General features: G+C 41.4%; 1 protein-coding gene across 1 annotated transcript; it reads left to right on the forward strand.

Moving 5' to 3' along the window:
* Nucleotides 1-780: 780 nt before the first annotated feature.
* Nucleotides 781-27429, forward strand: pigb (phosphatidylinositol glycan anchor biosynthesis, class B). Its single transcript, XM_034189776.1, has 12 exons — nucleotides 781-1183; nucleotides 1274-1397; nucleotides 7881-7998; nucleotides 8100-8204; nucleotides 9762-9892; nucleotides 13366-13506; nucleotides 13585-13636; nucleotides 13715-13926; nucleotides 14000-14064; nucleotides 14151-14370; nucleotides 26232-26406; nucleotides 26934-27429. Exons 1-12 carry the CDS (start codon nucleotides 1075-1077, stop codon nucleotides 27045-27047), a joined length of 1566 nt encoding a protein of 521 aa, XP_034045667.1. The 5' UTR covers nucleotides 781-1074; the 3' UTR covers nucleotides 27048-27429.
* Nucleotides 27430-27634: the final 205 nt, after the last annotated feature.

Genomic DNA, 27634 nt, shown 5'->3' on the forward strand with positions numbered 1-27634 from the left:
TGTCCATAACTCTCATTTGGCTATTCGCACGGCAAGACTGGTGGCAAAACTTGGAACTACTTGTATAAACAAACACTGCATTCAAGATGTCTTAAACTCCTTTAATATTTTTCGATTTTTTATTCGGTCGTGTCTATAACTCTCATTTAATGCAGTATGTTTGTGTAACCGCGACTGCGGTGGGATCGAACCCGGACGGCTCGCACTAAAGACCATTCCTCTACCAGGTCAGCCAAAGATAGCGAGCGATACCAAGCTAGCGGGAACGTCTTTTCAGTCAGGACCCGGGACCTTCGTCCTGCTACATTTATTTATACAAGTAGTTCCAAGTTTTACCACCAGAGTCTTGCCGTGCGAATAGCCAAATGAGAGTTATGGACACGGCGGCCGTGCGAATAGCCACTTGCAGAAAGGAAATGGAGACGCCTCAAAGTCAATGGTGGTAATTCTCCAACCGCTACCTGAAGAGCTGGGATTGATGACGTCTTGAAAGCTCCACAACATACACATTACCTTCTTTTTCTACAATTGTACCACGAGCTTGGAGGCATGTATTGGCATATTTGAAGGAAACAGGATTATTCACGAGAATATAATACAGTGTAATTTCCCAAACCTTTATTTATTTATTTTCCCTCTACTCCCTCCGTTATCTCCACCTCATTTTAGCACACGTTGTTCCACATCCAAACAGTTGGCGGCGGTAATGCACCACATTGGTTTGCAAAACCGCCAAAAAACTCGACAGAAGAAGAAGAGGTGGGAGGAGAAGAAGAAGAAGGAGAAGGATGACGGCGACTTTTATTGTGAAGTATGAAGACGGAAGAAGAGTCGAAAACTAATTTAATTTATTTTCATTTTGGAGTTTACAGTGCTAATTAAACAGAAAACCTGCTTTCGTAGCATATGATCTGCGTTTTTGTTTTTGTCTGTTAGTGTCATTTTAAAATGAAGCTGCTTTTGGGTGGTTTTATTGCGATAGACTGACGTTTGCTGGAGATGGCAGCAGACTGTTTAAAACCAAACAAACCTTTATTTTGATGTGTTCGTGTATGTATACTGTCTGTGCGTGTGATGGACAACCTGCGAGGACGTTTTAAATTCAACAATAAAAATGACGATGTGAAGCTAAGGAAAAGAAAGTCTCTGCTGTATGCTAAAGATGAAGGATCTCTGGACACAGGTGGGCTCTTAATCTGACATTTGGCTTTGAACGTTTAATGAATTTTATTATTTAAAAATAAATAATGAGCTCTTTTCCTGATCTCCACAGGTGTGCTGAGCGTGGCTCTGTTTTCTGGTGCTTTCAGACTCATGAACTGTTTCCTGGTTCGGAGCAGTTTTGTGCCTGATGAGTACTGGCAGTCTCTGGAGGTCTCACATCACATGGTCTTCAAATATCCTTCGATAAACCACACTCTCATCTGCAAATGTTTGCCTGAGCTGCTAATAGTCTATCTATATGTTCTGCGTGTAAATTGGAATTATTCTTGAGTTTGACCTGGATGTTATTGGAATTCTGCCCGAGCAAAAGACTTCCAGAAGTGCACTAAGATGTGGTTTAGAAGCAGAATTATTGCTCAAAGTTTTGATACATGTAAGAAACAAACCCCAATTCTTGTTTAAGATAAAACCATTTGAAACATAAGGCTCAGAGTTTTGTTCCAACACTGGAAACGTACGAGGTCTGCGAGAAAAGAAACCGACAGTTTGTTTTTTTTTTTTAAACTATATGGATTTGAGTCACGTGTGATTACATCAGCCAAGCTTGAACCCTTGTGCGCATGCGTGAGTTTTTTCACACCTGTCGGTGACGTCATTCGCCTGTGAGCACGCCTTGTGGAAGGAGTGATCCAGCCCCCTCGTTGGAATTCCTTTGTCTGAGAAGTTGCTGAGAGACTGGCGCTGTGCTTGATCAAAATTTTTTCAAAAACTGTGAGGCACATCCGAGTGGACACCATTTGAGAAATTCAGCTGATTTTCGGTGAAAATTTTAACGGCTGATGAGAGATTTTGCATTGTTTCTATCGCTGTAAGGACTTCCCACGCAGCGGGACGTCGCGCAGCACTCCGAGGCGACGTCGTCATCCTGTTTCATGCTGAAAACCTCCAAATTTAAGCCTCTGTTGACCCAGGACGTCGTGAGAGAACAGAGAACTTTCAGAAGAGGTCAGAATCAGCAGTTTATCCAGACATTCCACTGTTAAAGGAGATTTTTTTAATGAAAGACGTGCGGACGGATTGGGGTGTTGGCTCGCAGCTGGCGCGGCGTGCCCGCCACAGGGAAAATTGTTACAACTAATCTCAGGCCAGATCTGGTCTTATGGTCAACCTCGCAGAAGTCTGTTTTTATTGTGGAGCTAACTGTACCCTGGGAAGATGCAGTTGGTGAAGCATATGAGCGGAAACAACTGAAGTACTCCGACTTAACAGCAGACACCGAACAACGCGGGTGGTGTGCCCAGGTGCTTCCTGTCGAGGTTGGCTGTAGAGGGTTTGTTGCCACATCTACAACCAAGCTGCTTAAGGTAATGGGAGTGAGAGGACAAGCCTTCCAACAAGGTCAAGTCACTATTGGGAGTGGCTGAACGGAGCAGCAACTGGATCTGGATGAAAAGAAAGGACTGCAACTGGGCTGCAAGATGACCACCGAGGGGTAAAAGCAGAGGGGGGCAAATCTGGGACGCCAGATGTTGCCGTTGAGCCCTCTGGAGGTGTCGTAGGCCTTTCAACGAAACACCAAAGAAGGAGGGTGCCCACCTGAAGACCCCTGTGAAGCGTTTACCCCTCTAGCCCTAACTCCTCACCAAGTGCTGATTAGTTAAGGGATTGTACTACCTAGTCCTATAAGCTCAACAAATTAATAGTCTTTCTGTTGCTGGATGTGGACGTTTGCTTGTTATAATCAAAAGAAATGTGACTTAATGATCCCTTTTTTTTAAATAGCTTAAGGTCAGAGAAATGGGCCTCATGGTGAAATGTCATAATTGATGTTCCCTTGCAATGCAGGTGATATTCCTCATCTGAGTCTCTCTAAGTAACCATTACTTTAAGCAAAGTTGTTCTAGTAGTACCCAAGGATCCTCAGAAGAGGATCTTACCTTAGGTCACTGATTAGCATCCAAGATTTACAGCCATACCGTTAAGACAGGAAGCAAGAGGACCCTGAAAAAAAAATTGGACCTTCTTTCTCCTACATAGGTATCAGTAGCAGCAGACCCTCCTCTAATGACGTCATAAGACTCAGAGACCCAGCAACTGGTGACATGGTGGATCAGTGGTTAGGACTGATACCTCACAGCAAGACAGCAAGAAGAAGGTCATGGGATCGCTTACATGTTCTCCCCGTGTCTGCGTGGGTGTCCTCCCACAATCAAAAACATTCTTATTTAGGGTCTACTCGTTTATCTCCCCTTGAGTAAGGCAGCATCTCTACATCTGGAGTTGGTTGCCGGGCGCCGGACTGTGGCTACCCACTGCTCCTAGTGGTTGGATTGTGTCTAACTGTAATTAGGATGGGTTAAATGCAGAGAACAAATTTTGTCATATGTATGTACAAGGACAAATAAAGGAATTATTATAACTGGAAAAGACTAAGGGGAGGCAGACATTTCATCTGTCGACACCTCTTTCCAGAGGTGTGGACAGACCTGTTGTCTGCTTGGATGGTTGTCATCCAGGACCAAAAATGGCCCTGTAGTGTGGTAGATGCATTAACCTGTAGAGCTTGTGGACACACCCAGAAAGAAGAAAAATTAAGGAAGCCTGACTAAAAATCAACAGCCACATGTGTAGTGTAGCAGATGTAATTTGACCCCCATTAGATTAGGATGCATTTCTAAACAGTACAGCATCTAATAATCACTGGGAAAGGTGACTACATCAGCATGTAGATCAGGTAACTGAGTGGATAATGCAGCCTTGGGTTCAAATTATGCTACTTGCTGGTGTCTTTGGACAAGACACTTTAATCTACGTTGTCTTAGGTCACTCAGCTGTAAATGGGAACCATCCTCTGCGTTGGACTGGCATTTCATTCAGGGGGGAGTCATAGACTCTCGTCTGCTTCAATCAATCAATCAATCAATTTTTTTATATAGCGCCAAATCACAACAAACAGTTGCCCCAAGGCGCTTTATATTGTAAGGCAAGGCCATACAATAATTATGTAAAACCCCAACGGTCAAAACGACCCCCTGTGAGCAAGCACTTGGCTACAGTGGGAAGGAAAAACTCCCTTTTAACAGGAAGAAACCTCCAGCAGAACCAGGCTCAGGGAGGGACAGTCTTCTGCTGGGACTGGTTGGGGCTGAGGGAGAGAACCAGGAAAAAGACATGCTGTGGAGGGGAGCAGAGATCGATCACTAATGATTAAATGCAGAGTGGTGCATACAGAGCAAAAAGAGAAAGAAACAGTGCATCATGGGAACCCCCCAGCAGTCTACGTCTATAGCAGCATAACTAAGGGATGGTTCAGGGTCACCTGATCCAGCCCTAACTATAAGCTTTAGCAAAAAGGAAAGTTTTAAGCCTAATCTTAAAAGTAGAGAGGGTGTCTGTCTCCCTGATCTGAATTGGGAGCTGGTTCCACAGGAGAGGAGCCTGAAAGCTGAAGGCTCTGCCTCCCATTCTACTCTTACAAACCCTAGGAACTACAAGTAAGCCTGCAGTCTGAGAGCGAAGCGCTCTATTGGGGTGATATGGTACTACGAGGTCCCTAAGATAAGATGGGACCTGATTATTCAAAACCTTATAAGTAAGAAGAAGAATTTTAAATTCTATTCTAGAATTAACAGGAAGCCAATGAAGAGAGGCCAATATGGGTGAGATATGCGCTCTCCTTCTAGTCCCCGTCAGTACTCTAGCTGCAGCATTTTGAATTAACTGAAGGCTTTTTAGGGAACTTTTAGGACAACCTGATAATAATGAATTACAATAGTCCAGCCTAGAGGAAATAAATGCATGAATTAGTTTTTCAGCATCACTCTGAGACAAGACCTTTCTGATTTTAGAGATATTGCGTAAATGCAAAAAAGCAGTCCTACATATTTGTTTAATATGCGCTATGAATGACATATCCTGATCAAAAATGACTCCAAGATTTCTCACAGTATTACTAGAGGTCAGGGTAATGCCATCCAGAGTAAGGATCTGGTTAGACACCATGTTTCTAAGATTTGTGGGGCCAAGTACAATAACTTCAGTTTTATCTGAGTTTAAAAGCAGGAAATTAGAGGTCATCCATGTCTTTATGTCTGTAAGACAATCCTGCAGTTTAGCTAATTGGTGTGTGTCCTCTGGCTTCATGGATAGATAAAGCTGGGTATCATCTGCGTAACAATGAAAATTTAAGCAATACCGTCTAATAATACTGCCTAAGGGAAGCATGTATAAAGTGAATAAAATTGGTCCTAGCACAGAAGCTTGTGGAACTCCATAATTAACTTTAGTCTGTGAAGAAGATTCCCCATTTACATGAACAAATTGTAATCTATTAGACAAATATGATTCAAACCACCGCAGCGCAGTGCCTTTAATACCTATGGCATGCTCTAATCTCTGTAATAAAATTTTATGGTCAACAGTATCAAAAGCAGCACTGAGGTCTAACAGAACAAGCACAGAGATGAGTCCACTGTCCGAGGCCATAAGAAGATCATTTGTAACCTTCACTAATGCTGTTTCTGTACTATGATGAATTCTAAAACCTGACTGAAACTCTTCAAATAGACCATTCCTCTGCAGATGATCAGTTAGCTGTTTTATAACTACCCTTTCAAGAATTTTTGAGAGAAAAGGAAGGTTGGAGATTGGCCTATAATTAGCTAAGATAGCTGGGTCAAGTGATGGCTTTTTAAGTAATGGTTTAATTACTGCCACCTTAAAAGCCTGTGGTACATAGCCAACTAACAAAGATAGATTGATCATATTTAAGATCGAAGCATTAAATAATGGTAGGGCTTCCTTGAGCAGCCTGGTAGGAATGGGGTCTAATAAACATGTTGATGGTTTGGATGAAGTAACTAATGAAAATAACTCAGACAGAACAATCGGAGAGAAAGAGTCTAACCAAATACCGGCATCACTGAAAGCAGCCAAAGATAACGATACATCTTTGGGATGGTTATGAGTCATTTTTTCTCTAATAGTTAAAATTTTGTTAGCAAAGAAAGTCATGAAGTCATTACTAGTTAAAGTTAATGGAATACTCGGCTCAATAGAGCTCGGACTCTTTGTCAGCCTGGCTACAGTGCTGAAAAGAAACCTGGGGTTGTTCTTATTTTCTTCAATTAGTGATGAGTAGAAAGATGTCCTAGCTTTACGGAGGGCTTTTTTATAGAGCAACAGACTCTTTTTCCAGACTAAGTGAAGATCTTCTAAATTAGTGAGACGCCATTTCCTCTCCAACTTACGGGTTATCTGCTTTAAGCTACGAGTTTGTGAGTTATACCACGGAGTCAGACACTTCTGATTTAAAGCTCTCTTTTTCAGAGGAGCTACAGCATCCAAAGTTGTCTTCAATGAGGATGTAAAACTATTGACGAGATACTCTATCTCCCTTACAGAGTTTAGGTAGCTACTCTGCACTGTGTTGGTATATGGCATTAGAGAACATAAAGAAGGAATCATATCCTTAAACCTAGTTACAGCGCTTTCTGAAAGACTTCTAGTGTAATGAAACTTATTCCCCACTGCTGGGTAGTCCATCAGAGTAAATGTAAATGTTATTAAGAAATGATCAGACAGAAGGGAGTTTTCAGGGAATACTGTTAAGTCTTCTATTTCCATACCATAAGTCAGAACAAGATCTAAGATATGATTAAAGTGGTGGGTGAACTCATTTACTTTTTGAGCAAAGCCAATAGAATCTAATAATAGATTAAATGCAGTGTTGAGGCTGTCATTCTCAGCATCTGTGTGGATGTTAAAATCGCCCACTATAATTATCTGAGCTAAGCACTAAGTCAGACAAAAGGTCTGAAAATTCACAGAGAAACTCACAGTAACGACCAGGTGGACGATAGATAATAACAAATAAAACTGGTTTTTGGGACTTCCAATTTGGATGGACAAGACTAAGAGACAAGCTTTCAAATGAATTAAAGCTCTGTCTGGGTTTTTGATTAATTAATAAGCTGGAATGGAAGATTGCTGCTAATCCTCCGCCCCGGCCCGTGCTACGAGCATTCTGACAGTTAGTGTGACTCGGGGGTGTTGACTCATTTAAACTAACATATTCATCCTGCTGTAACCAGGTTTCTGTAAGGCAGAATAAATCAATATGTTGATCAATTATTATATCATTTACTAACAGGGACTTAGAAGAGAGAGACCTAATGTTTAACAGACCACATTTAACTGTTTTAGTCTGTGGTGCAGTTGAAGGTGCTATATTATTTTTTCTTTTTGAATTTTTATGCTTAAATAGATTTTTGCTGGTTATTGGTAGTCTGGGAGCAGGCACCGTCTCTACGGGGATGGGGTAATGAGGGGATGGCAGGGGGAGAGAAGCTGCAGAGAGGTGTGTAAGACTACAACTCTGCTTCCTGGTCCCAACCCTGGATAGTCACGGTTTGGAGGATTTAAGAAAATTGGCCAGATTTCTAGAAATGAGAGCTGCTCCATCCAAAGTGGGATGGATGCCGTCTCTCCTAACAAGACCAGGTTTTCCCCAGAAGCTTTGCCAATTATCTATGAAGCCCACCTCATTCACACTACGGAATCCGGAGATCATCACACACGCAATGGGTCTCAAAGCCTATATCAGATTTACTGTAATGTTTTAGCCATCTGTTGCCCTTTGAGGAAGTATTATGGTCCTTTTATTAGATTAAGCATTTATGATGATGATAATGTGGTTAGTGCCTTAACAGTGTGACCTATGGGTATCTGACCTGGGAATGGAAGGCAGGAATAAGAGGATTCTCATATCCACTTTTCTTTGCACTGATTTACAAGATATTGCACTACGTAAATTATGACTCTGTTCACCTTTTGGCAAGTTCACATATTTTACTTATCTATTTTCTATAAATTAAAAAACAAAATTGAGTTACAAGTACATTGTTTCATGAATTTTGGTTTGGCCTTTTCTGCAGATATGGATCCCACGAATCATTCAAGCGCTCCTCGCTGCATTCGCTGATGTTAAATTCTTCTTCCTTATCCAGTCACTGGAAAATCTTGATGTTGCAAAATGGGCAGTAAGTACTTTTGATCCACAAACATCCATTTTTATTTGTTCAGAATTCAAGTAGAGCTTTTGGAGTTGCCAAAAAATAAATAAGTAAATCTTTTTTTTTTTTTTAGATCTGACCAAAAAAAATAAAAAAATCAGCTTTAACAGAAGTTAAGGCCCCTTCACACACAGTGCGAAGTTTGGTCAAATACGGCCAAAGCCAGTTCGAATTAGCGCACCGCGAAACATCACCCTGACAGGCAGGCGTGCATGATCCCGGTGCAAGGGTTTGTGCGTGTGACAGTGTCTTTCGAGTAGGAACATAGTGCGAAGTGCACCACATCGCACTGCTGATGTGGAATAAATAAAAAATAAAAACAAGCTGGTACCTGTGGAACCACATCGCACCGCTGATATGGAATAAAAAAAAAATACTACCCACAGGATTCGTACCTGCACTTTACTGATTGCCAGCCTGAAACTTTACCACTGAGCTACTATCACTGGCCTGTAAACAGTGCAGGGAAAATGCCTGAAATCCACAAAGATATGGATGTATTTAAATAAAAAATAAAACCATACACCATACAAAAACACAGCATTTTATATCTTATCAAGCAGGCAATATAAATATCCGTCTGTTCCTCTGTAGATGACCCATGGTCACAGATATACATTCATGAAATGACATTAATGAGAAACAGTTCGCTCGTCTCATGTCGACATCTGCTGGCTCGTGTCCTGCCCGACACGCGTGTCTTGTGGACGGCGCACCAGAACTGACACCGTGTCATATGGAACAGGGCTCACGTGGGTATCATGAAAGTCAGATCACCTGCTGCATGTTCTGATCTGATGATGGAGCGCACGCACGCTCACTGCATCCCACACCATATATTGCCACAGTGATATATGTTTTTATTTATGTCCACATGATGACAGCAAACAGACACACGTGCTTCACAGTGGGCAATTGTTAGTCCATGTCTGTCCAAACACAGTACGTGTTGTCCAGCTGGGATGTCCAGATCAACGGATCTCCACAGCTGCTTCTGTCAGCGACCACACCTCCTGTCAGTTCAGCACACACACACCAAAGCCACACTGGTGGGGAACTTAGACAAATTTCACTGCCAGCACAACAGTGATTGTCTGCAGATGGTTGTCGTGCCAAGAGTGCGAATGGCCACACATTTTCTAAGTGCCAAACGAGTGGTGTTAGATGTTCATGCGTGTCAGCTGGAATTTGGCTGACACCTGCCGCGAGAGGGATCGATGGGTCTTTCAGCTGCTGGTGTGCACAAATAGTTGTAGCAACAGGTGTATGAGGAGTTTGAGGCAGGGACGATTTTACACGTTTTGCACGATTCCTGCTTCATGCGCACTTTGTGCGCATTTCGGCCAAACTTCGCACTATGTGTGAAGGGGCCCCTTAACAAGGTACATTTAGTTTGGGTGTTCTGTAATATAATTCAAGCAGTATTTTGTCTCAAGTATTTTATGCATTTATACATTTTCCTGCATTGTCAGCTTCATTGTATTCCCACATGCATATTAACTTTCTGCTTGTTTTGGTATGTAGTTTTTCTGTCAGCTGTGCTCCTGGTTTACGTGGTACTGTTGCACCAGGACTCTGACCAACAGCATGGAGACCACGCTTGCTTCTCTGGCTCTTTATTACTTTCCTCTGCAAGGCTCCAAAACACACAGCAGGTCTCAACTTGTTACACTTTGATTTTTCTCATTGTTAAATACAACCCTGTTTCCTAAAAGCTCGGGACACTGTGGGTACACAACAGCAACCCCAAAAATCAACTTGAATAACCTCTAATCTGTTAACCGAAAAGTTAACTGCGATAATGTGAAACCAATAAATTGCTAAAACATTTGAATTAAGCTACCAACTCCTTTTATAATATGAATTTAGCTGGCGCTTCTTTTAATTTTATTTTTTTGCTTCAAACCCCCTGAAAAACGGGCAAGGCAACCAGTTAATAGAGCGTTTCAGGGTGCCATGGTCCTAGTGTCGTTCCGGTGTTGCAGACCGAATGGTCCCCCCCAAAATTGGTCCGCCCTGCCTTCACTGCACATGCGTCATTTGGGACCACAGCAGCATCTCTGAGTCTGACTCTCTACACCCAAAGCGATCAAAGGGCATAATGTGATTATTAACCATCAGATGACAAAGTAAAACTTCTTAAATTATTCTAAAGGCTGTTTTAAGCAGAAACGAGGCAATACTCACCTCATTTCACTACTGATGCACCGAAATGACATAGGCACAGCAGCATGTCAGACGTCTGCCATGTAGCTGCTGTGCTCTGATCAGTCTGCCGTCTTTTATTATGAAGTAATGCTGAATTTATGTGTAAATGATTGTTGTACAAAAGCTTCAGATATCTGTCACTGATCTAGATGATGACTGGAGTGCAGTTTTAAGCAGGAACAAGGTGATAATCGGTGGATTGCAGCTGGCACTCTGAAATGACACATACGTAGTGAAGGCAGGGCGGACTGATTGTTGGGGGGACCGTTCGGTTGTCGACACCAGTTTGACTCAGGTTCTAAACAATGAAAATGGTGTCAATAAAGTTGGTGTGTGTGTGTGTATGTATGTATGTATGTATGTGTGTGTATATATATATATATATATATATATATATATATATATATATATATGTATATGTATCAAATCCAGGACAAATCACACCCAGGTTATGTGCCATTGATATTCCCATTCCAGAAGGCTCTTAATTTTCAGATAACTGTGAGCAAACAACGAATCTCTGTGCAGTGCTATGTTAGAGCGCAACTGGAGCCACTCCATGTGCAGAAAGGATCATGGGACCCTGAAATCGGAAATTTGAGGAACCAGTAGGGATGTAACACTGGCGCACAGGGGGTCGAAATACATTTTTTAACCTACTTGCACTGGTGCTAGTAACAAAAAATTTACTTGCACCAAAAAAAGTTACTTGCACAACCAAAAGTCAGTCTTATATCCAGCTTAAAACTCCTCCTCTGATGTGTCAGACTCTTCCTCTCTGGGGAGAGTTTGAGGGGAGAGCAGCAGCAGTTTTTTTTTTTTTTTTTCATGTGCACACGCGAACGAATCGTCTGTGAAGATTATTTTATTTATTAACTACACAGATGTATAATAAAACAAATGGTGACTGGTTTATAACACAATTATGACAGAGTTTCAGGGGAGAGAGAGCGAGGAACTACGGAGCCCTGGAAGTGTCATCGCAAAATGTTTTGCATGTGGAGAGAGTGCGCACGTTTTATTACATTGTGCACTCGTTTTAAGCATTGTTTGAGTAAAACAAGGGCACGATCTACTTAAACGTGGCCACAATTTGTAAAATGTGCACTCAATATTGTCTTGACACATAAATGTTGGCTATTAACCAACAAACCAGCAGACAGTGTAATACATTTCCCCATTAGAAATGGATCTGGTCAGGGTATATCATCATGGTTTGAGCGCACAAGGACATACAGAGAACTCCAGCTGCCCAGCATAGCATCATCTGGAGTTTAAGCACATTAAAAAGGATGCTGAGGGCGAAGCGTCTCCCTGTTGTGAGGATGACCATTTAGGTCATATTATGGAGTTAATTTTGAACGAAAGGAAAACGTGCGCATGTTTTATTAATACGAGGGCTCAATTAAAGGAAAACGTGTGCACGAATTATAACGGCCAGGAAAACGTGCGCACGTTTTATTAATTTGTGGGCTCAATTGAAGGAAAGCGTGCGCACAAATTATCATGGCCAGAAAAAATATCACTTTAAGTGACCTCTCCTGGGTTCCATAAAGGAACTGCAGCAGCAACGAGTTTTTTTTTTTTTTTTTTTTTTCCCACGTGCGCGCGAACACAATAAATAGAGCACAGCAACTTGCTCCGTTTGACAGTCATATAATCCAGGGAAGACGAAGACAACACACTGGAAATTGTTTTTTTCCTTATTTATTCCTTTATTGGTTCATTTTACTGGTGCCTATAGTTGATAAAACTTGGATAAAGTTACTTGCACCAGTGCTAGTGCAGTATAAAATTACGAATACTACCTGCACAAACTAGCACATGCACGTACTATTTCGAGCCCTGCTTATGTTACAACAACTGTGGGAACTTTTAGGTGTGTGTAAACTGAAAGGGAAGCCCGATCATTAAAGGTAAGAATGTAGAATAGACAGGCTTCCAGCTTAGAAACAAACAGTCATGGCCAGAATGAGTAAATTATCCAGTAATACAACATGGCATGACATCAACTCTGCAAGCTCTATTGCTCCACCAATGGTTTTCAGAGTTAGCTGAAAAGCTAATCTACTAACAAAACAGTTAGCTTTAGGTGTTAGCGGAACTGTGGCCAACAATATAATAAACTGATTATTTTGAAATCATTAAAAGTCCATAATTAATTGATAATAACACAAAGACAATATATCAAAAGTAGAAACTAAGAATTGTTATTGTTTTTGAAAAATATTAGCTCATTTTGAATTTATTTCCAGCAGCACAATTCAAAAAAGTTGCCACTGGTGTGTTTTCAGATCAGTAATGAGGTAATTTAGGTGATATAAATAAACCACGTGAGATGATCATGTTAGAATATATAAGGCCCTTCCAAACTATTTCCCATACTTTTAGGTGAAAGGATGTCTCAAAGTGCACCAATTTGCAGACAAATAATCTAAAACTTTGCAAATAATGTTCTTTGTACCAGAGGTGGGACAAAGTCACTGTCAAGTCATTCTCGAGTCATCAATCTGCAAGTCCCAAGTCAAGTCTCAAGTCAGCTTGCAAACAATTGGTGGTCATTATGACTTGGGACTTGCTGATTGTCCCACCTCTGCCTTGAACACAGATGGTCTTTGTGTTGTTAATCTTCTACAGTTATGAATATCATTAAAAGAATAGAGAAAACTGGTCAAATGTCTGTACATGAAGAACAAGTGTGCAAACTACTTCTGAATGAGCTGGAGCTCCCAGATACCATGATTCACTACATCAGAACACGCCGTGTATCTGTATCTGTGATGGATACCACTGCATACGGACAAGAGGACTTCAGTAAATCTTTCGTCGTCTTCTGGTGGATGTTGTTGGAAATTGGATTGTACTATAATTTCTAGGAATTAATTCTTTAAAGTGATGTTTGTTTGTGCTTTTTTTGCAGTATGAAGTATTTGATACTGGTTGCCTTGGCAATAATAGTTCGTCCGACAGCCATGATTGTGTGGTTGCCTCTGTTGGTGCACCATTTCTGGCAGGAAGATGATAAACTGAGACTCATCACTCATTACTACATTCCAATAGGGTTTGTACTTTCATCTTTCTTTCAGGTCCTTCATTAGTTTGTCCTTTTTTAGTGGATAATCCCTTTCATCGTCTGCAGGGCTTTGACTGTTGTGACTTCAACGGTAATTGATTGCATGTTCTATGAAAAGGTAAACAGGTAATTTGCTAAACGTACTGGCTACTGGTTAGAAGGTTAAGTGCAGATGTAGGTGTGGTCTGTTTTCCAGTGGATCCTGGTGCAATTCAACTTCCTCAAGTTTAACATCTTACAAGGTGTGGCTGATTTCTATGGCTCCCATCCCTGGCACTGGTACATCAGCCAGGGGTTTGTGGTTGTGATTGGTCCTCATCTTCCATTCTTCCTTCATGGGTGCACCATCGCTTCTAAAAGATACAAGGTTCTGCTGGTGGCAGTGATCTGGACAATCATGATTTACAGGTAAGATGTGTTTAAATTCCTGAAGCCTCCTCATGTTCTGCACTTGACTGACATGTTTGGATTCCTGATGCAGCTTGCTTCCTCACAAAGAGTTCCGATTCATTTATCCTGTGCTGCCATTTTGTATGGTCTTTTGTGGTAAGTTCCCAAAATCACAGTTATTTGTAATTATGAAGATGCAGATGTGTAATAATCATGCTTCTAACTCTGAATGGTGATCACAGGGATATCTTTGGCATCTCTGAAAGCATGGCAGCGAGCTGCTGCTTTCAGCTTGTTGGTGACCAATTTGGTTCCAGCCCTGTACACAGGTTTGGTACACCAGCGCGGCACGCTCGACGCCATGAGCCACCTTCAGAAACTGTGCAACATCAGCACTGTCGCAAACCATCCACACCCAGATGTCCTCTTCCTTATGCCCTGCCACTCAACACCCTTCTACAGGTAGGATGAGCTGGTTGTTTCCAAGTGTTAAATTGTGTTGCACAAAGCTGTTTAAAATGGGCGGTGCTCCCCCCCCAAACACATTTGCCAAAAATGTATTTAAAATTTGCACTATGAAGCTTTAAAAAGTAAATACTGCAGAAGTGCTCAGTAGAGGTAGAAGAGCATTTCCCAGTATTGAAAAAAGCTCATTTGATTTAAAAAATGATTCCCTGCACCGGTAACAGAGACTTTGCTTTAACAACAAAAATGTAGACTAGTGGGTGAGTTGGTCCATCCCAGCCAGCTTGTGTAGACATTAACTCTAGAAGTTTCTGTGTAGGCTCTCAGTTGTCCAGGTGGTTTCCATAGTAGAGAAGCTTGACTCTTCGACTGGACTGGGTTGCTTGACGTGAGGACGTTTCGCTTCAAATCACAGAAGCTTCCTCAGCTAAAATTCTTGCTCTGGTAGTCTGACTTCTGTCTTGACTCTTGTAGAGAAGAATAAAACAGAGGCCAACAAAAGCTGGAGTTTTTAACCTAACCAGACCCCTCCTACCAAGAGGCCGACTGCTACAGGCTAGTGACTAAACAATAGCTCTAATTAGCACCTATTGTGCTCTGGTTAGCACCCTCCTGATGACAGGGCAGCTGTCCCTCCTAATGATGGGACGGAAGCCTCTCCTGATGGCTCCCTTGACGACTCTCCTGATGACGTGAATAACTCATTACCATGAACAAAAGACTGAAACTGCTTTGACCTGAGTACCCCATTGTAAACAGGGGACAAAGCGTGTCTGAGACCCCCTCCCCGGTTAAGGCTGGGTTTCAACTGTTTTACAAAGAATGCTTCCTTGACACCTCTCTCAAACCATTTCTTCTCTCTGGCTAAGATTTTAACATCCTTGTCCTCAAACGTGTGGTTAGTGTCTTTCAGGTGGAGATGAACTGTAGTCTGAGGTCCACTGGTGACCTCTCTGCGGTGCTGGTATAGCCTTTTGTGTAAAGGTTGCTTAGTCTCACCTATCTAGTGTTCATTACAGTTTTCCTGACATCTGATAGAATACACTACATTGCTCTGTTTGTAACTACAACACCTGGTAAAAATTATGGAATCACCGGCCTCGGAGGATGTTCATTCAGTTGTTTAATTTTGTAGAAAAAAAGCAGATCACAGACATGACACAAAACTAAAGTCATTTCAAATGGCAACTTTCTGGCTTTAAGAAACACTATAAGAAATCAGGAAAAATAATTGTGGCAGTCAGTAACGGTTACTTTTTTAGACCAAGCAGAGGGAAAAAATTATGGAATCATGAAAAACAAAAGAACGCTCCAGCACATCACTAGTATTTTGTTGCACCACCTCTGGCTTTTAGAACAGCTTGCAGTCTCTGAGGCATGGACTTAATGAGTGACAAACAGTACTCTTCATCAATCTGGCTCCAAGACTGCTTTTCCTTAGCCGTTGTAACCTTGTTTTTTTCTGTTTAGGTGTTAATAATGGCTTTCGTTTAGCTTTTCTGTATGTAAATCCCATTTCCTTTAGGCGGTTTCTTACAGTTCGGTCACAGACGTTGACTCCAGTTTCCTCCTATTCGTTCATTTGTTTTGTTGTGCATTTTCGATTTTTGAGACATATTGCTTTAAGTTTTCTGTCTTGACTCTTTGATGTCTTCCTTGGTCTACCAGTATGTTTGCCTTTAACAACCTTCCCATGTTGTTTGTATTCGGTCCAGAGTTTAGACACAGCTGACTGTGAACAACCAACATCTTTTGCAACATTACGTGATAATTTACCCTCTTTTAAGAGTTTGATAATCCTCTCCTTTGTTTCAATTGACATCTCTCATGTTGGAGCCATGATTCATGTCAGTCCACTTGGTGCAACAGCTCTCCAAGGTGTGATTACTCCTTTTTAGATGCAGACTAACGAGCAGATCTGATTTGATGCAGGTGTTAGTTTTGGGAATGAAAATTTACAGGGTGATTCCATAATTTATTCCTCAGAATTGAGTGATTCCATATTTGTTCCCCTCTGCTTTGTCTAAAAAAAGTAACCGTTACTGACTACCACAATTATTTTTCCTGATTTCTTATAGTGTTTCTTAAAGCCAGGAAGTTGCCATTTGAAATGACTTTAGTTTTGTGTCATGTCTGTGATCTGCTTTTTTTCTACAAAATTAAACAACTGAATGAACATCCTCCGAGGCCGGTGATTCCATAATTATTGCCAGGGGTTGTAGGGATCCTGTCTTTAGGGTGAACTAATTTCTGTCTCAAGGTGTTAACCGGTTTAAAGTAAACTGGGATTTTGTGCTGTCTGAAGATCCTCTGTAGTTTTTCCCCTACTCCTGCTAAATAAGGGAGAGACACTCCTCTTCTTCTTGTCTCCGTCTCCTGTCTATCTGGTCTCTTTGTTTTCTGGGACTTCTGCACTTTGTCCAGGGACCATCCTGGTCACCCCGAGCTTGTGTTCAAGGGGGTGGTTTGAGCCAAAGAGCAGATATTGATCAGTGTGAGTGGGTTTTCTGTAAACCCCTGTCTGGAGCTGCCTGTTCTCTCCAATCGTAACATCACAGTCCAGGAAGGCTAAATGGTTGTTTCTGGCATTCTCATGTGTGAACTTGATATTGGAATCCACAGAGTTGATGTGTTCTGTAAAGTCCTCGACCTCCTGTTGCTTGATTTTAACCCATGTGTCATTGACATATCTGAACCAGTGACTGGGAGAGATGCCCGTGAAAGACGTCAAGGCTGTCTTCTCCACTTGCTCCATGTACAGATTGGCCACAATGGGGGATTCCGGAGACCCCATCACACAACCATGGATCTGCCTGTAGTAATTCCCCCTAAACAGGAAATATGTGGTGTTAAGACAGATCTCCAAGAGTTGGCAGATGTGGTCTGGTGTGAGTTTGGTCCTTTCAAGTAGAGACACATCCTCCAGCAGTCTCTGCCTCACAGCTGAGATGGCCTCAGCGGTGGGGATGCAGGTGAACAACGATGTCACATCAAATGACACCATAGTTTCATCTGCCTCCAGCTGCAGGTCCTTGATCTTGACGTCCTCACATCAAGCAACCCAGTCCAGTCGAAGATTCAAGCTTCTCTACTATTAACTCTAGAACAGCAAATGCTATGATTCTCACCAAATTAAAAAGAACACATAATGAGGATGAACTGGTCAGTTCATGGTGATCTTTGATGGACCAGTTCAGTTCTAAAAACGTTGTTTTGCCTCTGTAACATCCCAAAACCTGTCAGCTCCACACCTCACTTAAGGAGTGAAACATACCTTATACGTTGGCAAATTTGATATATCATTTTGTGAACCTGCTTTGTTCCTATTAAGGGTCAGAGGTATGAGCTGGACAACTGCCACCATCGCAGGGCCAACAAATGCAAACCAAATCACTCTCACTCACACAGACGGTCAGTTTAGAGTCACCAATTCACCAAACCTGCATGTCTTTGGAGGTGGGAGGAAGCCACAGTACCTGGAGGGAACAATGCAGACAACATGGGGGAGATGATCGTCTAGTGGTTAAGGCGTTGGGCTTGAGACCAGAAGATCCTCGGTTCAAATACCAGCCTGACTGGAAAATCACTGAGGGTCCTTGGGCAAGGTCTTTAATCCCCTATTGCTCCCGGTGTGTAGTGAGCACCTTGTATGGCAGCACTTTGACATCGGGGTGAATGTGATTTGTAAAGCGCTTTGAGCGTCTGATGCAGATGGAAAAGCGCTATATAAATGCAGTCCATTTAAAAATGAAAGAAAGGACCAGGTCATATGTGCTAACCACTAAGCCACCACGCTACCCTATATCATATCATGAATTTCATATCTAAATGCTCCGGTACAGTCAGCGCATGTATATGCATGCACTAGCACATATGTTTCTTCTTAATGTATTAATCATTACTAGCGTGAGTAATTTAATCATTACTACAACCCCTGGCAAAAATTATGGAATCACCGGCCTCGGAGGATGTTCATTCAGTTGTTTTACTGGCCTCTACTGGTGGTTGGCTCTCACTGTGGTATTGTATCACTTCCTGTTCCGGAGCACAGCGGTGTTTTGCTGTATCTGTTAGCTGTTTAATCTGCGTAGTTAGATTGATCTAGATAACTAGATAACGATTTGTTTCACAGTGTAATCTTCATGTGCCTTAACTAAAGCACTCCCTGTGCTGAATCACCTCTAAATTATTTACACATTATTCACTTGGTGTGTTTTTAGGAATCCGCTAGCTTAGCGCAGCTACTAGCTCTTAGCTGGTTTAGCATGGCGGCTTCTCCTGTCTCTCCCGCACTTCTCTGCTCTGGGTGTGAAATATTTAGTTATTCCTCGGCCTCCTTTAGCAGTAATGGTACTTGTAATAAGTGTAGCTTATTCGTAGCTTTGGAGGCCAGGCTGGGCGAATTGGAGACTCGGCTCCGCACCTTGGAAAATCCTACAGCTAGCCAGGCCCCTGTAGTCGGTACGGACCAAGGTAGCTTCGCCGCCGTTAGCTGTCCCCCAGCGGATCCCGAGCAGCCGGGAAAGCAGGCCGGCTGGGTGACTGTGAGGAGGAAGCGTAGTTCTAAACAGAAGCCCCCTGTACGCCACCAACCTGTTCACATCTCTAACCGTTTTTCCCCACTCGGCGACACACCCGCCGAGGAACAAACTCTGGTTATTGGCGACTCTGTTTTGAGAAATGTGAAGTTAGCGACACCAGCAACCATAGTCAATTGTCTTCCGGGGGGCAGAGCAGTAAGTAAGTAAGTAAGTAAATTTTATTTATATAGCACCTTTCACAGACAAGAGCCACAAGGTGCTTCACAACATAAAAGCACAGTACACCACACAAAACATCAGACAATGGCCGAGACATAAAAACATAAAACATAACATAGGATAACAGAGCAGCCCAAAAGCTAAGCAAACGCTTGAGTAAAAAAGAAAGTCTTAAGTTGGCTTTTAAAAGTATCGACAGAGTCCAGTGAGCGCAGAGAGCATGGGAGACCATTCCAAAGCCTGGGAGCAACAGCCTGAAAGGATCGTGCTCCTCTGGTTGCAAAATGGGTGCGAGGAACCATCAACAGATTTTGGTCCACAGACCTCAAAGCCCTGGCAGGGGCATAAGGCTGGATAAGGTCACAGATATAGGGAGGCGCCTGGCCATGTAGAGCTCTAAAAGTTAAAACCAAAATTTTAAAATTGATCCTGAAGGACACTGGCAGCCAATGAAGCTCCTTTAAAATTGGGGAAATATGAGTCCTTCTGTTAGCTTGTGTCAGAATTCTTGCTGCAGAGTTCTGTACCAACTGCAGTTGGTACGCAACTCCTTGTTTAGACATGAAAACAAACTGTTACAATAGTCTAAACGTGTTGACACAAAAGCATGAATAATAAGCTCTAAATCATTTCAAGACACCATTTTCCTGAGCTTAGAGATGTTTCTTAATTGAAAGAAGCAATTCCTCGTCAGCTGTTTACAATGCTGTACCAACGACATGTCTTTGTCAAAAATGACACCCAGGTTTCGAAGACATGATTTAGCAGACTGGCCCAGGTCTCCCAAGTACTGCTGAATACCTGGAATATGGGCATCAGGGGCAATAACCAATGTCTCTGTTTTGTCTGCGTTAAGCTGAAGAAAGTTATTCGTTAGCCATTGTTTAATTTCCGCCAAACAATGGAGGAGGGAATCAAGCCTCTTAATCTTAGATGGCTTAAAGGAGCAGTAAAGCTGGATGTCATCCACAATAACTGGTAAGAGACATCAGTAAATCTTTGAATGATCCTACCTAAAGGGATCAAGTACAATAAAAACAAAATGGGGCCCAATACAGAACCCTGAGGGACTCCACATAACAGGTCCGCAGACTCTGACCTTATCTGGTTAGCAAAAACGCTAAAGCTACGTCCAGACAGATATGAAAAAAACCACCGAAGAACTGACCCTGACAGTCCGACATGATCCAGGACAGGTGACATTGAAGGAAATTTGAAAGTGCTGGCTAAGGCTAAGCGTAAATTCGGTAAGATTGTAATTCACGTCGGCAGTAATGACACCCGGTTACGCCAATCGGAGGTCACTAAAATTAACATTGAATCGGTGTGTAACTTTGCAAAAACAATGTCGGACTCTGTAGTTTTCTCTGGGCCCCTCCCCAATTGGACCGGGAGTGACATGATTAGCCACATGTTCTCCTTGAATTGGGCTGTCTGAGTGGTGTCCAAAAAATGAGGTGGGCTTCATAGATAATTGGCAAAGCTTCTGGGGAAAACCTGGTCTTGTTAGGAGAGACGGCATCCATCCCACTTTGGATGGAGCAGCTCTCATTTCTAGAAATCTGGCCAATTTTCTTAAATACTCCAAACCGTGACTACCCAGGGTTGGGACCAGGAAGCAGAGTTGTAGTCTTACACACCTCTCTGCAGCTTCTCTCCCCCTGCCATCCCCCCAATACCCCATCCCCCCAATACCCCATCCCCGTAGAGACGGTGCCTGCTCCCAGACCACCAACAACCAGTAAAAATCTATTTAAGCATAAAACTTCAAAAAGAAAAAATAATATAGCACCTTCAACTGCACCACAGACTAAAACAGTTAAATGTGGTCTATTAAACATTAGGTCTCTCTCTTCTAAGTCCCTGTTAGTAAATGATATGATAATTGATCAACATATTGATTTATTCTGCCTTACAGAAACCTGGTTACAGCAGGATGAATATGTTAGTTTAAATGAGTCAACACCCCCGAGTCACACTAATTGTCAGAATGCTCGTAGCACGGGCCAAGGGGGAGGATTAGCAGCAATCTTCCACTCCAGCTTATTAATTCATCAAAAACCCAGACAGAGCTTTAATTCACTTGAAAGCTTGACTCTTAGTCTTGTGCATCCAAATTGGAAGTCCCAAAAAACTGTTTTATTTGTTGTTATCTATTGTCCACCTGGTTGTTACTGTGAGTTTCTCTGTGAATTTTCAGACCTTTTGTCTGACTTAGTGCTTAGCTCAGATAAGATAATTATAGTGGGTGATTTTAACATCCACATAGATACTGAGAATGACAGCCTCAACACTGCATTTAATCTATTATTAGACTCAATTGGCTTTGCTCAAATGTAAAAGAGTCCACCCATCACTTTAATCATACTTTAGATCTTGTTTTGACTTATGGTATGGAAATTGACTTAACAGTATTCCCTGAAAACCCCCTTCTGTCTGATCATTTCTTAATAACATTTATTTTAATGGCCTACCTAGCAGTGGGGAATAAGTTTCATTACAGTAGAAGTCTTTCAGAAAGCGCTGTAACTAGGTTTAAGGATATGATTCCTTCTTTATGTTCTCCAATGCCATATACCAACACAGTGCAGAGTAGCTACCTAAACTCTGTGAGTGAGATAGATTATCTCGGCAGTAGTTTTACATCCTCATTGAGCACAACTTTGGATGCTGTAGCTCCTCTGAAAAAGAGAGCCTTAAATCAGAAGTGCCTGACTCTGTGGTATAACTCACAAACTCGCAGCTTAAAGCAGATAACCCGTAAGTTGGAGAGGAAATGGCGTCTCACTAATTTAGAAGATCTTCAGTTAGCCTGGAAAAAGAGTCTGTTGCTCTATAAAAAAGCCCTCCGTAAAGCTGGGACATCTTACTACTCATCACTAATTGAAGAAAATAAGAACAACCCCAGGTTTCTTTTCAGCACTGTAGCCAGGCTGACAAAGAGTCAGAGCTCTGTTGAGCCGAGTATTCCTTTAACTTTAACTAGTAATGACTTCATGACTTTCTTTGCTAATAAAATTTTAACTATTAGAGAAAAAATTACTCATAACCATCCCAAAGACATATCGTTATCTTTGGCTGCTTTCAGTAATGCTGGTATTTGGTTAGACTCTTTCTCTCCGATTGTTCTGAGTTATTTTCATTAGTCACTTCCTCCAAACCATCAACATGTCTATTAGACCCCATTCCTACCAGGCTGCTCAAGGAAGCCCTACCATTAATTAATGCTTCGATCTTAAATATGATCAATCTATCTTTATTAGTTGGCTATGTACCACAGGCTTTTAAGGTGGCAGTAATTAAACCATTACTTTAAAAGCCATCACTTGACCCAGCTATCTTAGCTAATTATAGGCCAATCTCCAACCTTCCTTTTCTCTCAAAAATTCTTGAAAGGGTAGTTGTAAAACAGCTAACTGATCATCTGCAGAGGAATGGTCTATTTGAAGAGTTTCAGTGAGGTTTCAGAATTCATCATAGTACAGAAACAGCATTAGTGAAGGTTACAAATGATCTTCTTATGGCCTCAGACAGTGGACTCATCTCTGTGCTTGTCCTGTTAGACCTCAGTGCTGCTTTTGATACTGTTGACCATAAAATTTTATTACAGAGATTAGAGCATGCCATAGGTATTAAAGGCACTGCGTTGCGGTGGTTTGGATCATATTTATCTAATAGATTACAATTTGTTCATGTAAATGGGGAGTCTTCTTCACAGACTAAGGTTAATTATGGAGTTCCACAAGGTTCTGTGCTAGGACCAATTTTATTCACTTTATACATGCTTCCCTTAGGCAGTATTATTAGAAAGCATTGCTTAAATTTTCATTGTTACACAGATGATACCCAGCTTTATCTATCCATGAAGCCAGAGGACACACACCAATTAGTTAAACTGCAGGAATGTCTTACAGACATAAAGACATGGATGACCTCTAATTTCCTGCTTTTAAATTAAGATAAAACTTAAGTTATTGTACTTGGCCCCACAAATCTTAGAAACATGGTGTCTAACCAGATCCTTATTCTGGATGGCATTACCCTGACCTCTAGTAATACTGTGAGAAATCTTGGAGTCATTTTTGATCAGGATATGTCCTTCAATGCGCATATTAAGCAAATATGTAGGACTGCTTTTTTACATTTGCGCAATATCTCTAAAATTAGAAAGGTCTTGTCTGAGTGATGCTGAAAAACTAATTCATGCATTTATTTCCTCTGGGCTGGACTATTGTAATTCATTATTATCAGGTTGTCCTAAAAGTTCCCTGAAAAGCCTTCAGTTAATTCAAAATGCTGCAGCTAGAGTACTGACGGGGACTAGAAGGAGAGAGCATATTTCACCCATATTGGCCTCTCTTCATTGGCTTCCTGTTAATTCTAGAATAGAATTTAAAATTCTTCTTCTTACTTATAAGGTTTTGAATAATCAGGCCCCCTTTTATCTTAGGGACCTCTTAGTACCATATCACCCCAATAGAGCGCTTCGCTCTCAGACTGCAGGCTTACTTGTAGTTCCTAGGGTTTTTAAGAGTAGAATGGGAGGCAGAGCCTTCAGCTTTCAGGCTCCTCCTGTGGAACCAGCTCCCAATTCGGATCAGGGAGACAGACACCCGCTCTACTTTTAAGATTAGGCTTAAAACTTTCCTTTTTGATAAAGCTTATAGTTAGGGCTGGATCAGGTGACCCTGAACCATCCCTTAGTTATGCTGCTATAGACTTAGACTGCTGGGGGGTTCCCATGATGCACTGAGTGTTTCTCTTTTTGCTCTGTATGCGCCACTCTGCATTTAATCATTAGTGATTGATCTCTGCTGTCTTCCACAGCATGTCTTTTTCCTGATTCTCTCCCCTCAGCCCCAACCAGTCCTAGCAGAAGACTGTCCCTCCCTGAACCTGGTTCTGCTGGAGGTTTCTTCCTGTTAAGAGTTTTTCCTTCCCACTGTCGCCAAGTGCTTGCTCATAGGGGGTCGTTTTGACCGTTGGGGTTTTTCTGTAATTATTGTATGGCTTTTGCCTTGCAATATAAAGCGCCTTGGGGCAACTGTTGTTGTGATTTGGCGCTATATAAATAAAATTGATTTGATTTGTTTAATTTTGTAGAAGAAAAGCACATCACAGACATGACACAAAACTAAGTCATTTCAAATGGCAACTTTCTGGCTTTAGGAAACACTATAAGAAATCAGGAAAAAAATTTGTGGCAGTCAGTAACGGTTACTTTTTTAGACCAAGCAGAGTGAAAAAAATATGGACTCACTCAATTATGAGGAATAAATTATGGAATCACCCTGTAAATTTTCATCCCCAAAACTAACACCTGCATCAAATGATCTGCTCATTAGTCTGCATCTAAAAAGGAGAGATCACACCTTGCAGAGCTGTTGCACCAAGTGGACTGACATGAATCATGGCTCCAACACGAGAGATGTCAATTGAAACAAAGGAGAGGATTATCAAACTCTTAAGAGGGTAAATCATCACGCAATGTTGCAAAAGATGTTGGTTGTTCACAGTCAGCTGTGTCTAAACTCTGGACCAAATACAAACAACATGGGAAGGTTGTTAAAGGCAAACATACTGGTAGACCAAGGAAGAAATCAAAGCGTCAAGACAGAAAACTTAAAGCAATATGTCTCAAAAATCGAAAATGCACAACAAAACAAATGAGGAACGAATGGGAGGAAACTGGAGTCAACGTCTGTGACCGAACTGTAAGAAACCGCCTAAAGGAAATGGGATTTACATACAGAAAAGCTAAATGAAAGCCATCATTAACACTTAAACATAAAAAAACAAGGTTACAGTGGGCAAATGAAAAGCAATCGTGGACTGTGGATGACTGGATGAAAGTCATATTCAGTGATGAATCTCGAATCTGCAATGGGCAAGGTGATGATGCTGGAACTTTTGTTTGGTGCCGTTCCAATGAGATTTATAAAGATGACTGCCTGAGAGAACATGTAAATTTCCACAGTCATTTATGATATGGGGCTGCATGTCAGGTACAGGCACTGGGGAGATGGCTGTCATTACATCATCAATAAATGCACAAGTTTACGTTGATATTTTGGACACTTTTCTTATCCCATCAATTGAAAGGATGTTTGGTTGGGGATGATGAAATCATTTTTCAAGATGATAATGCATCTTGCCATAGAGCAAAAACTGTGAAAACATTCCTTGCAAAAAGACACATAGGGTCAATGTCATGGCCTGCAAATAGTCCGGATCTTAATCCAATTGAAAATCTTGGTGGAAGTTGAAGAAAATGGTCCATGACAAGGCTCCAACCTGCAAAGCTGATCTGGCAACAGCAATCAGAGAAAGTTGGAGCCAGATTGATGAAGAGTACTGTTTGTCACTCATTAAGTCCATGCCTCAGAGACTGCAAGCTGTTATAAAAGCCAGAGGTGGTGGTGTGGTGGAGCGTTCTTTTGTTTTTCATGATTCCATATTTTTTTTCCCTCTGCTTGGTCTAAAAAAGTAAGTTACTGACTGCCACAATTATTTTTCCTGATTTCTTATAGTGTTTCTTAAAGCCAGAAAGTTGCCATTTGAAATGACTTTAGTTTTGTGTCATGTCTGTGATCTGCTTTTTTTTTCTACAAAATTAAACAACTGAACATCTTCCGAGGCCGGTGATTCCATAATTTTTGCCAGGGGTTGTAGATTGGGTAGTTCCTAAAATTGGTATCTGACATTTTTCAAGGGTGGTAATAAATTATGCAAGTGCCTATGATTTGGAGTGGCGTGAGTGCAGAATGTAATCATCAACATCTGCTGTTAGCAAATATCTGTAGTTTCTCTAAAAATATTAGTCCTATCAACATTCAGTTTTGATGGTGTTCATGCATACCAAATGGAAAATGTCAGCTCCCCAGTTTGTTCGTGGTTGAAGGTACACACGCGCACACAAGGCCACTTGGCTTGTAATGTGTAGATAACAAATTCCATGGTGACATTTTGGTCACAGCACCCAATAACCAAGCTGATCAGCTTCTTTTTATATGTGTTGGGTGTGTTCAGTGTACAAAGCATCAAATCTTTAGACTGAACATTTCCACAAGAGGTTTCATGACTTATGTCTCCTTGTAGCCACATCCACTGCCCACTAAAGATGAGGTTCCTGGAGTGTCCTCCTGATCTTGAAGAGGCTTACACTGACGAAGCTCTGAGATTCTACAACGACCCTCTTCGCTGGCTCAGGGAATCATTCCCACCTGAGTCCTCTCTGCCATCTCACCTAGTTTTGTTTGATGTTTTAGAAAAGGTTAGTTTTGTGACAGCTGGTATTTGTGCTCACATGCAGCAGGTCCTTATATATTTGGATATTGACAAACTTTAGGTGTGACAGCATATAGGAAGGCAATGATCTTACAGGTCATGGATTTATTTGAGTGTAATTGCCTCCAAATATTGATAATACCAGAACACTGTCAGTATTATAGTACTTTTGGTGTCTGGTAACCTTTTTTATGGGAACAAAAGTAATTAAGACAGTTGATCGCTGACGATTCATGGCCGTGTGGTACTCCCATTTTAACACATTTTAGGCAAATAAAAGGTCAGCAACTGATTTGAAATGTTACATATGCCTCAGAGTTCAGTTAAGTCATGAAGAAAGTGATTATGGTACATATCAGATCTACCAACAGTCATGTGTCTCCCTAGAACGATGTGTCTGTGCACCAAGAAAATCTTTCTTCAAGGCCAAATATATATGAACCTTGCTGTAACTTATTTCTACCAATGTGTATAATGTTGCACATATTTAATCTCTTTCTTCTCTCATTTCAGGAGATTTCATGGTTTGTACATCAGAATAAGTATGTGAGGACAGCAGAGATATTTCATACTCATTTTCCTGAGGGAAGAGTTGGAGGAAGCATCTTTATTTATGAAAGGCACTGAAACAATTACAACTTTGACTCCTGATGAAGTATTATGTGATGACAAAAATTTGGTAGTGACACTGAAAGTTTGAACTCCAGCTTCCAGTTAAAACAGCTTTTAGGTGGAATGTTCCAAAATAGTATTTTCCAATGAAATCAAACAGCTACCAGATCACACACACAACTTGTAGCAGCAAATTAAACAACTGTCTGTACAATGAAGAAATTAAATGTAATCTTTTACTTTTTGTGAGACATTGCACATTGTTTTTCCATAAAACCTTTTCCTGTCAGTCTGTACATGTTACAAACACTCCTCTTCATCAGGAGCCATATTCTCAAATCACCACTAGAGGCTTCGTAAATGATACAAGCAGCTGTTGAAGCTTTTTTTTTTTTTTTTCTTTTCTACAAGAATGAAACTAATGCTGAGACAAAGCGTGGCAATGACTGTGTTGGATGATGCCATGTTTCTTTTGTAACAGAAGGCACGTATCTCAATGAAAATATTGTGATGGTGCTCATAATTAAATCTTTACATCAAAACCACGGAGTACAATTAGGTGTAGCGTGCTACCTTCAGGATCTATGGAGTATTATCTGTAA

This window comes from Thalassophryne amazonica, chromosome 2, assembly GCF_902500255.1.
Source record: "Thalassophryne amazonica chromosome 2, fThaAma1.1, whole genome shotgun sequence".
Classification (NCBI taxonomy): domain Eukaryota; kingdom Metazoa; phylum Chordata; class Actinopteri; order Batrachoidiformes; family Batrachoididae; genus Thalassophryne; species Thalassophryne amazonica.

Excerpts from the sequence above, each read along its gene's own strand:
- pigb (XM_034189776.1), top strand. The coding sequence starts at position 1,075 with ATGGACAACCTGCGAGGACGTTTTAAATTCAACAATAAAAATGACGAT. Across the intron at positions 1,184-1,273 it reads TGAAGGATCTCTGGACACAG|GTGTGCTGAGCGTGGCTCTG; the intron begins GTGGGCTCTTAA and ends TGATCTCCACAG. Across the intron at positions 26,407-26,933 it reads TGTTTGATGTTTTAGAAAAG|GAGATTTCATGGTTTGTACA; the intron begins GTTAGTTTTGTG and ends CTCTCATTTCAG.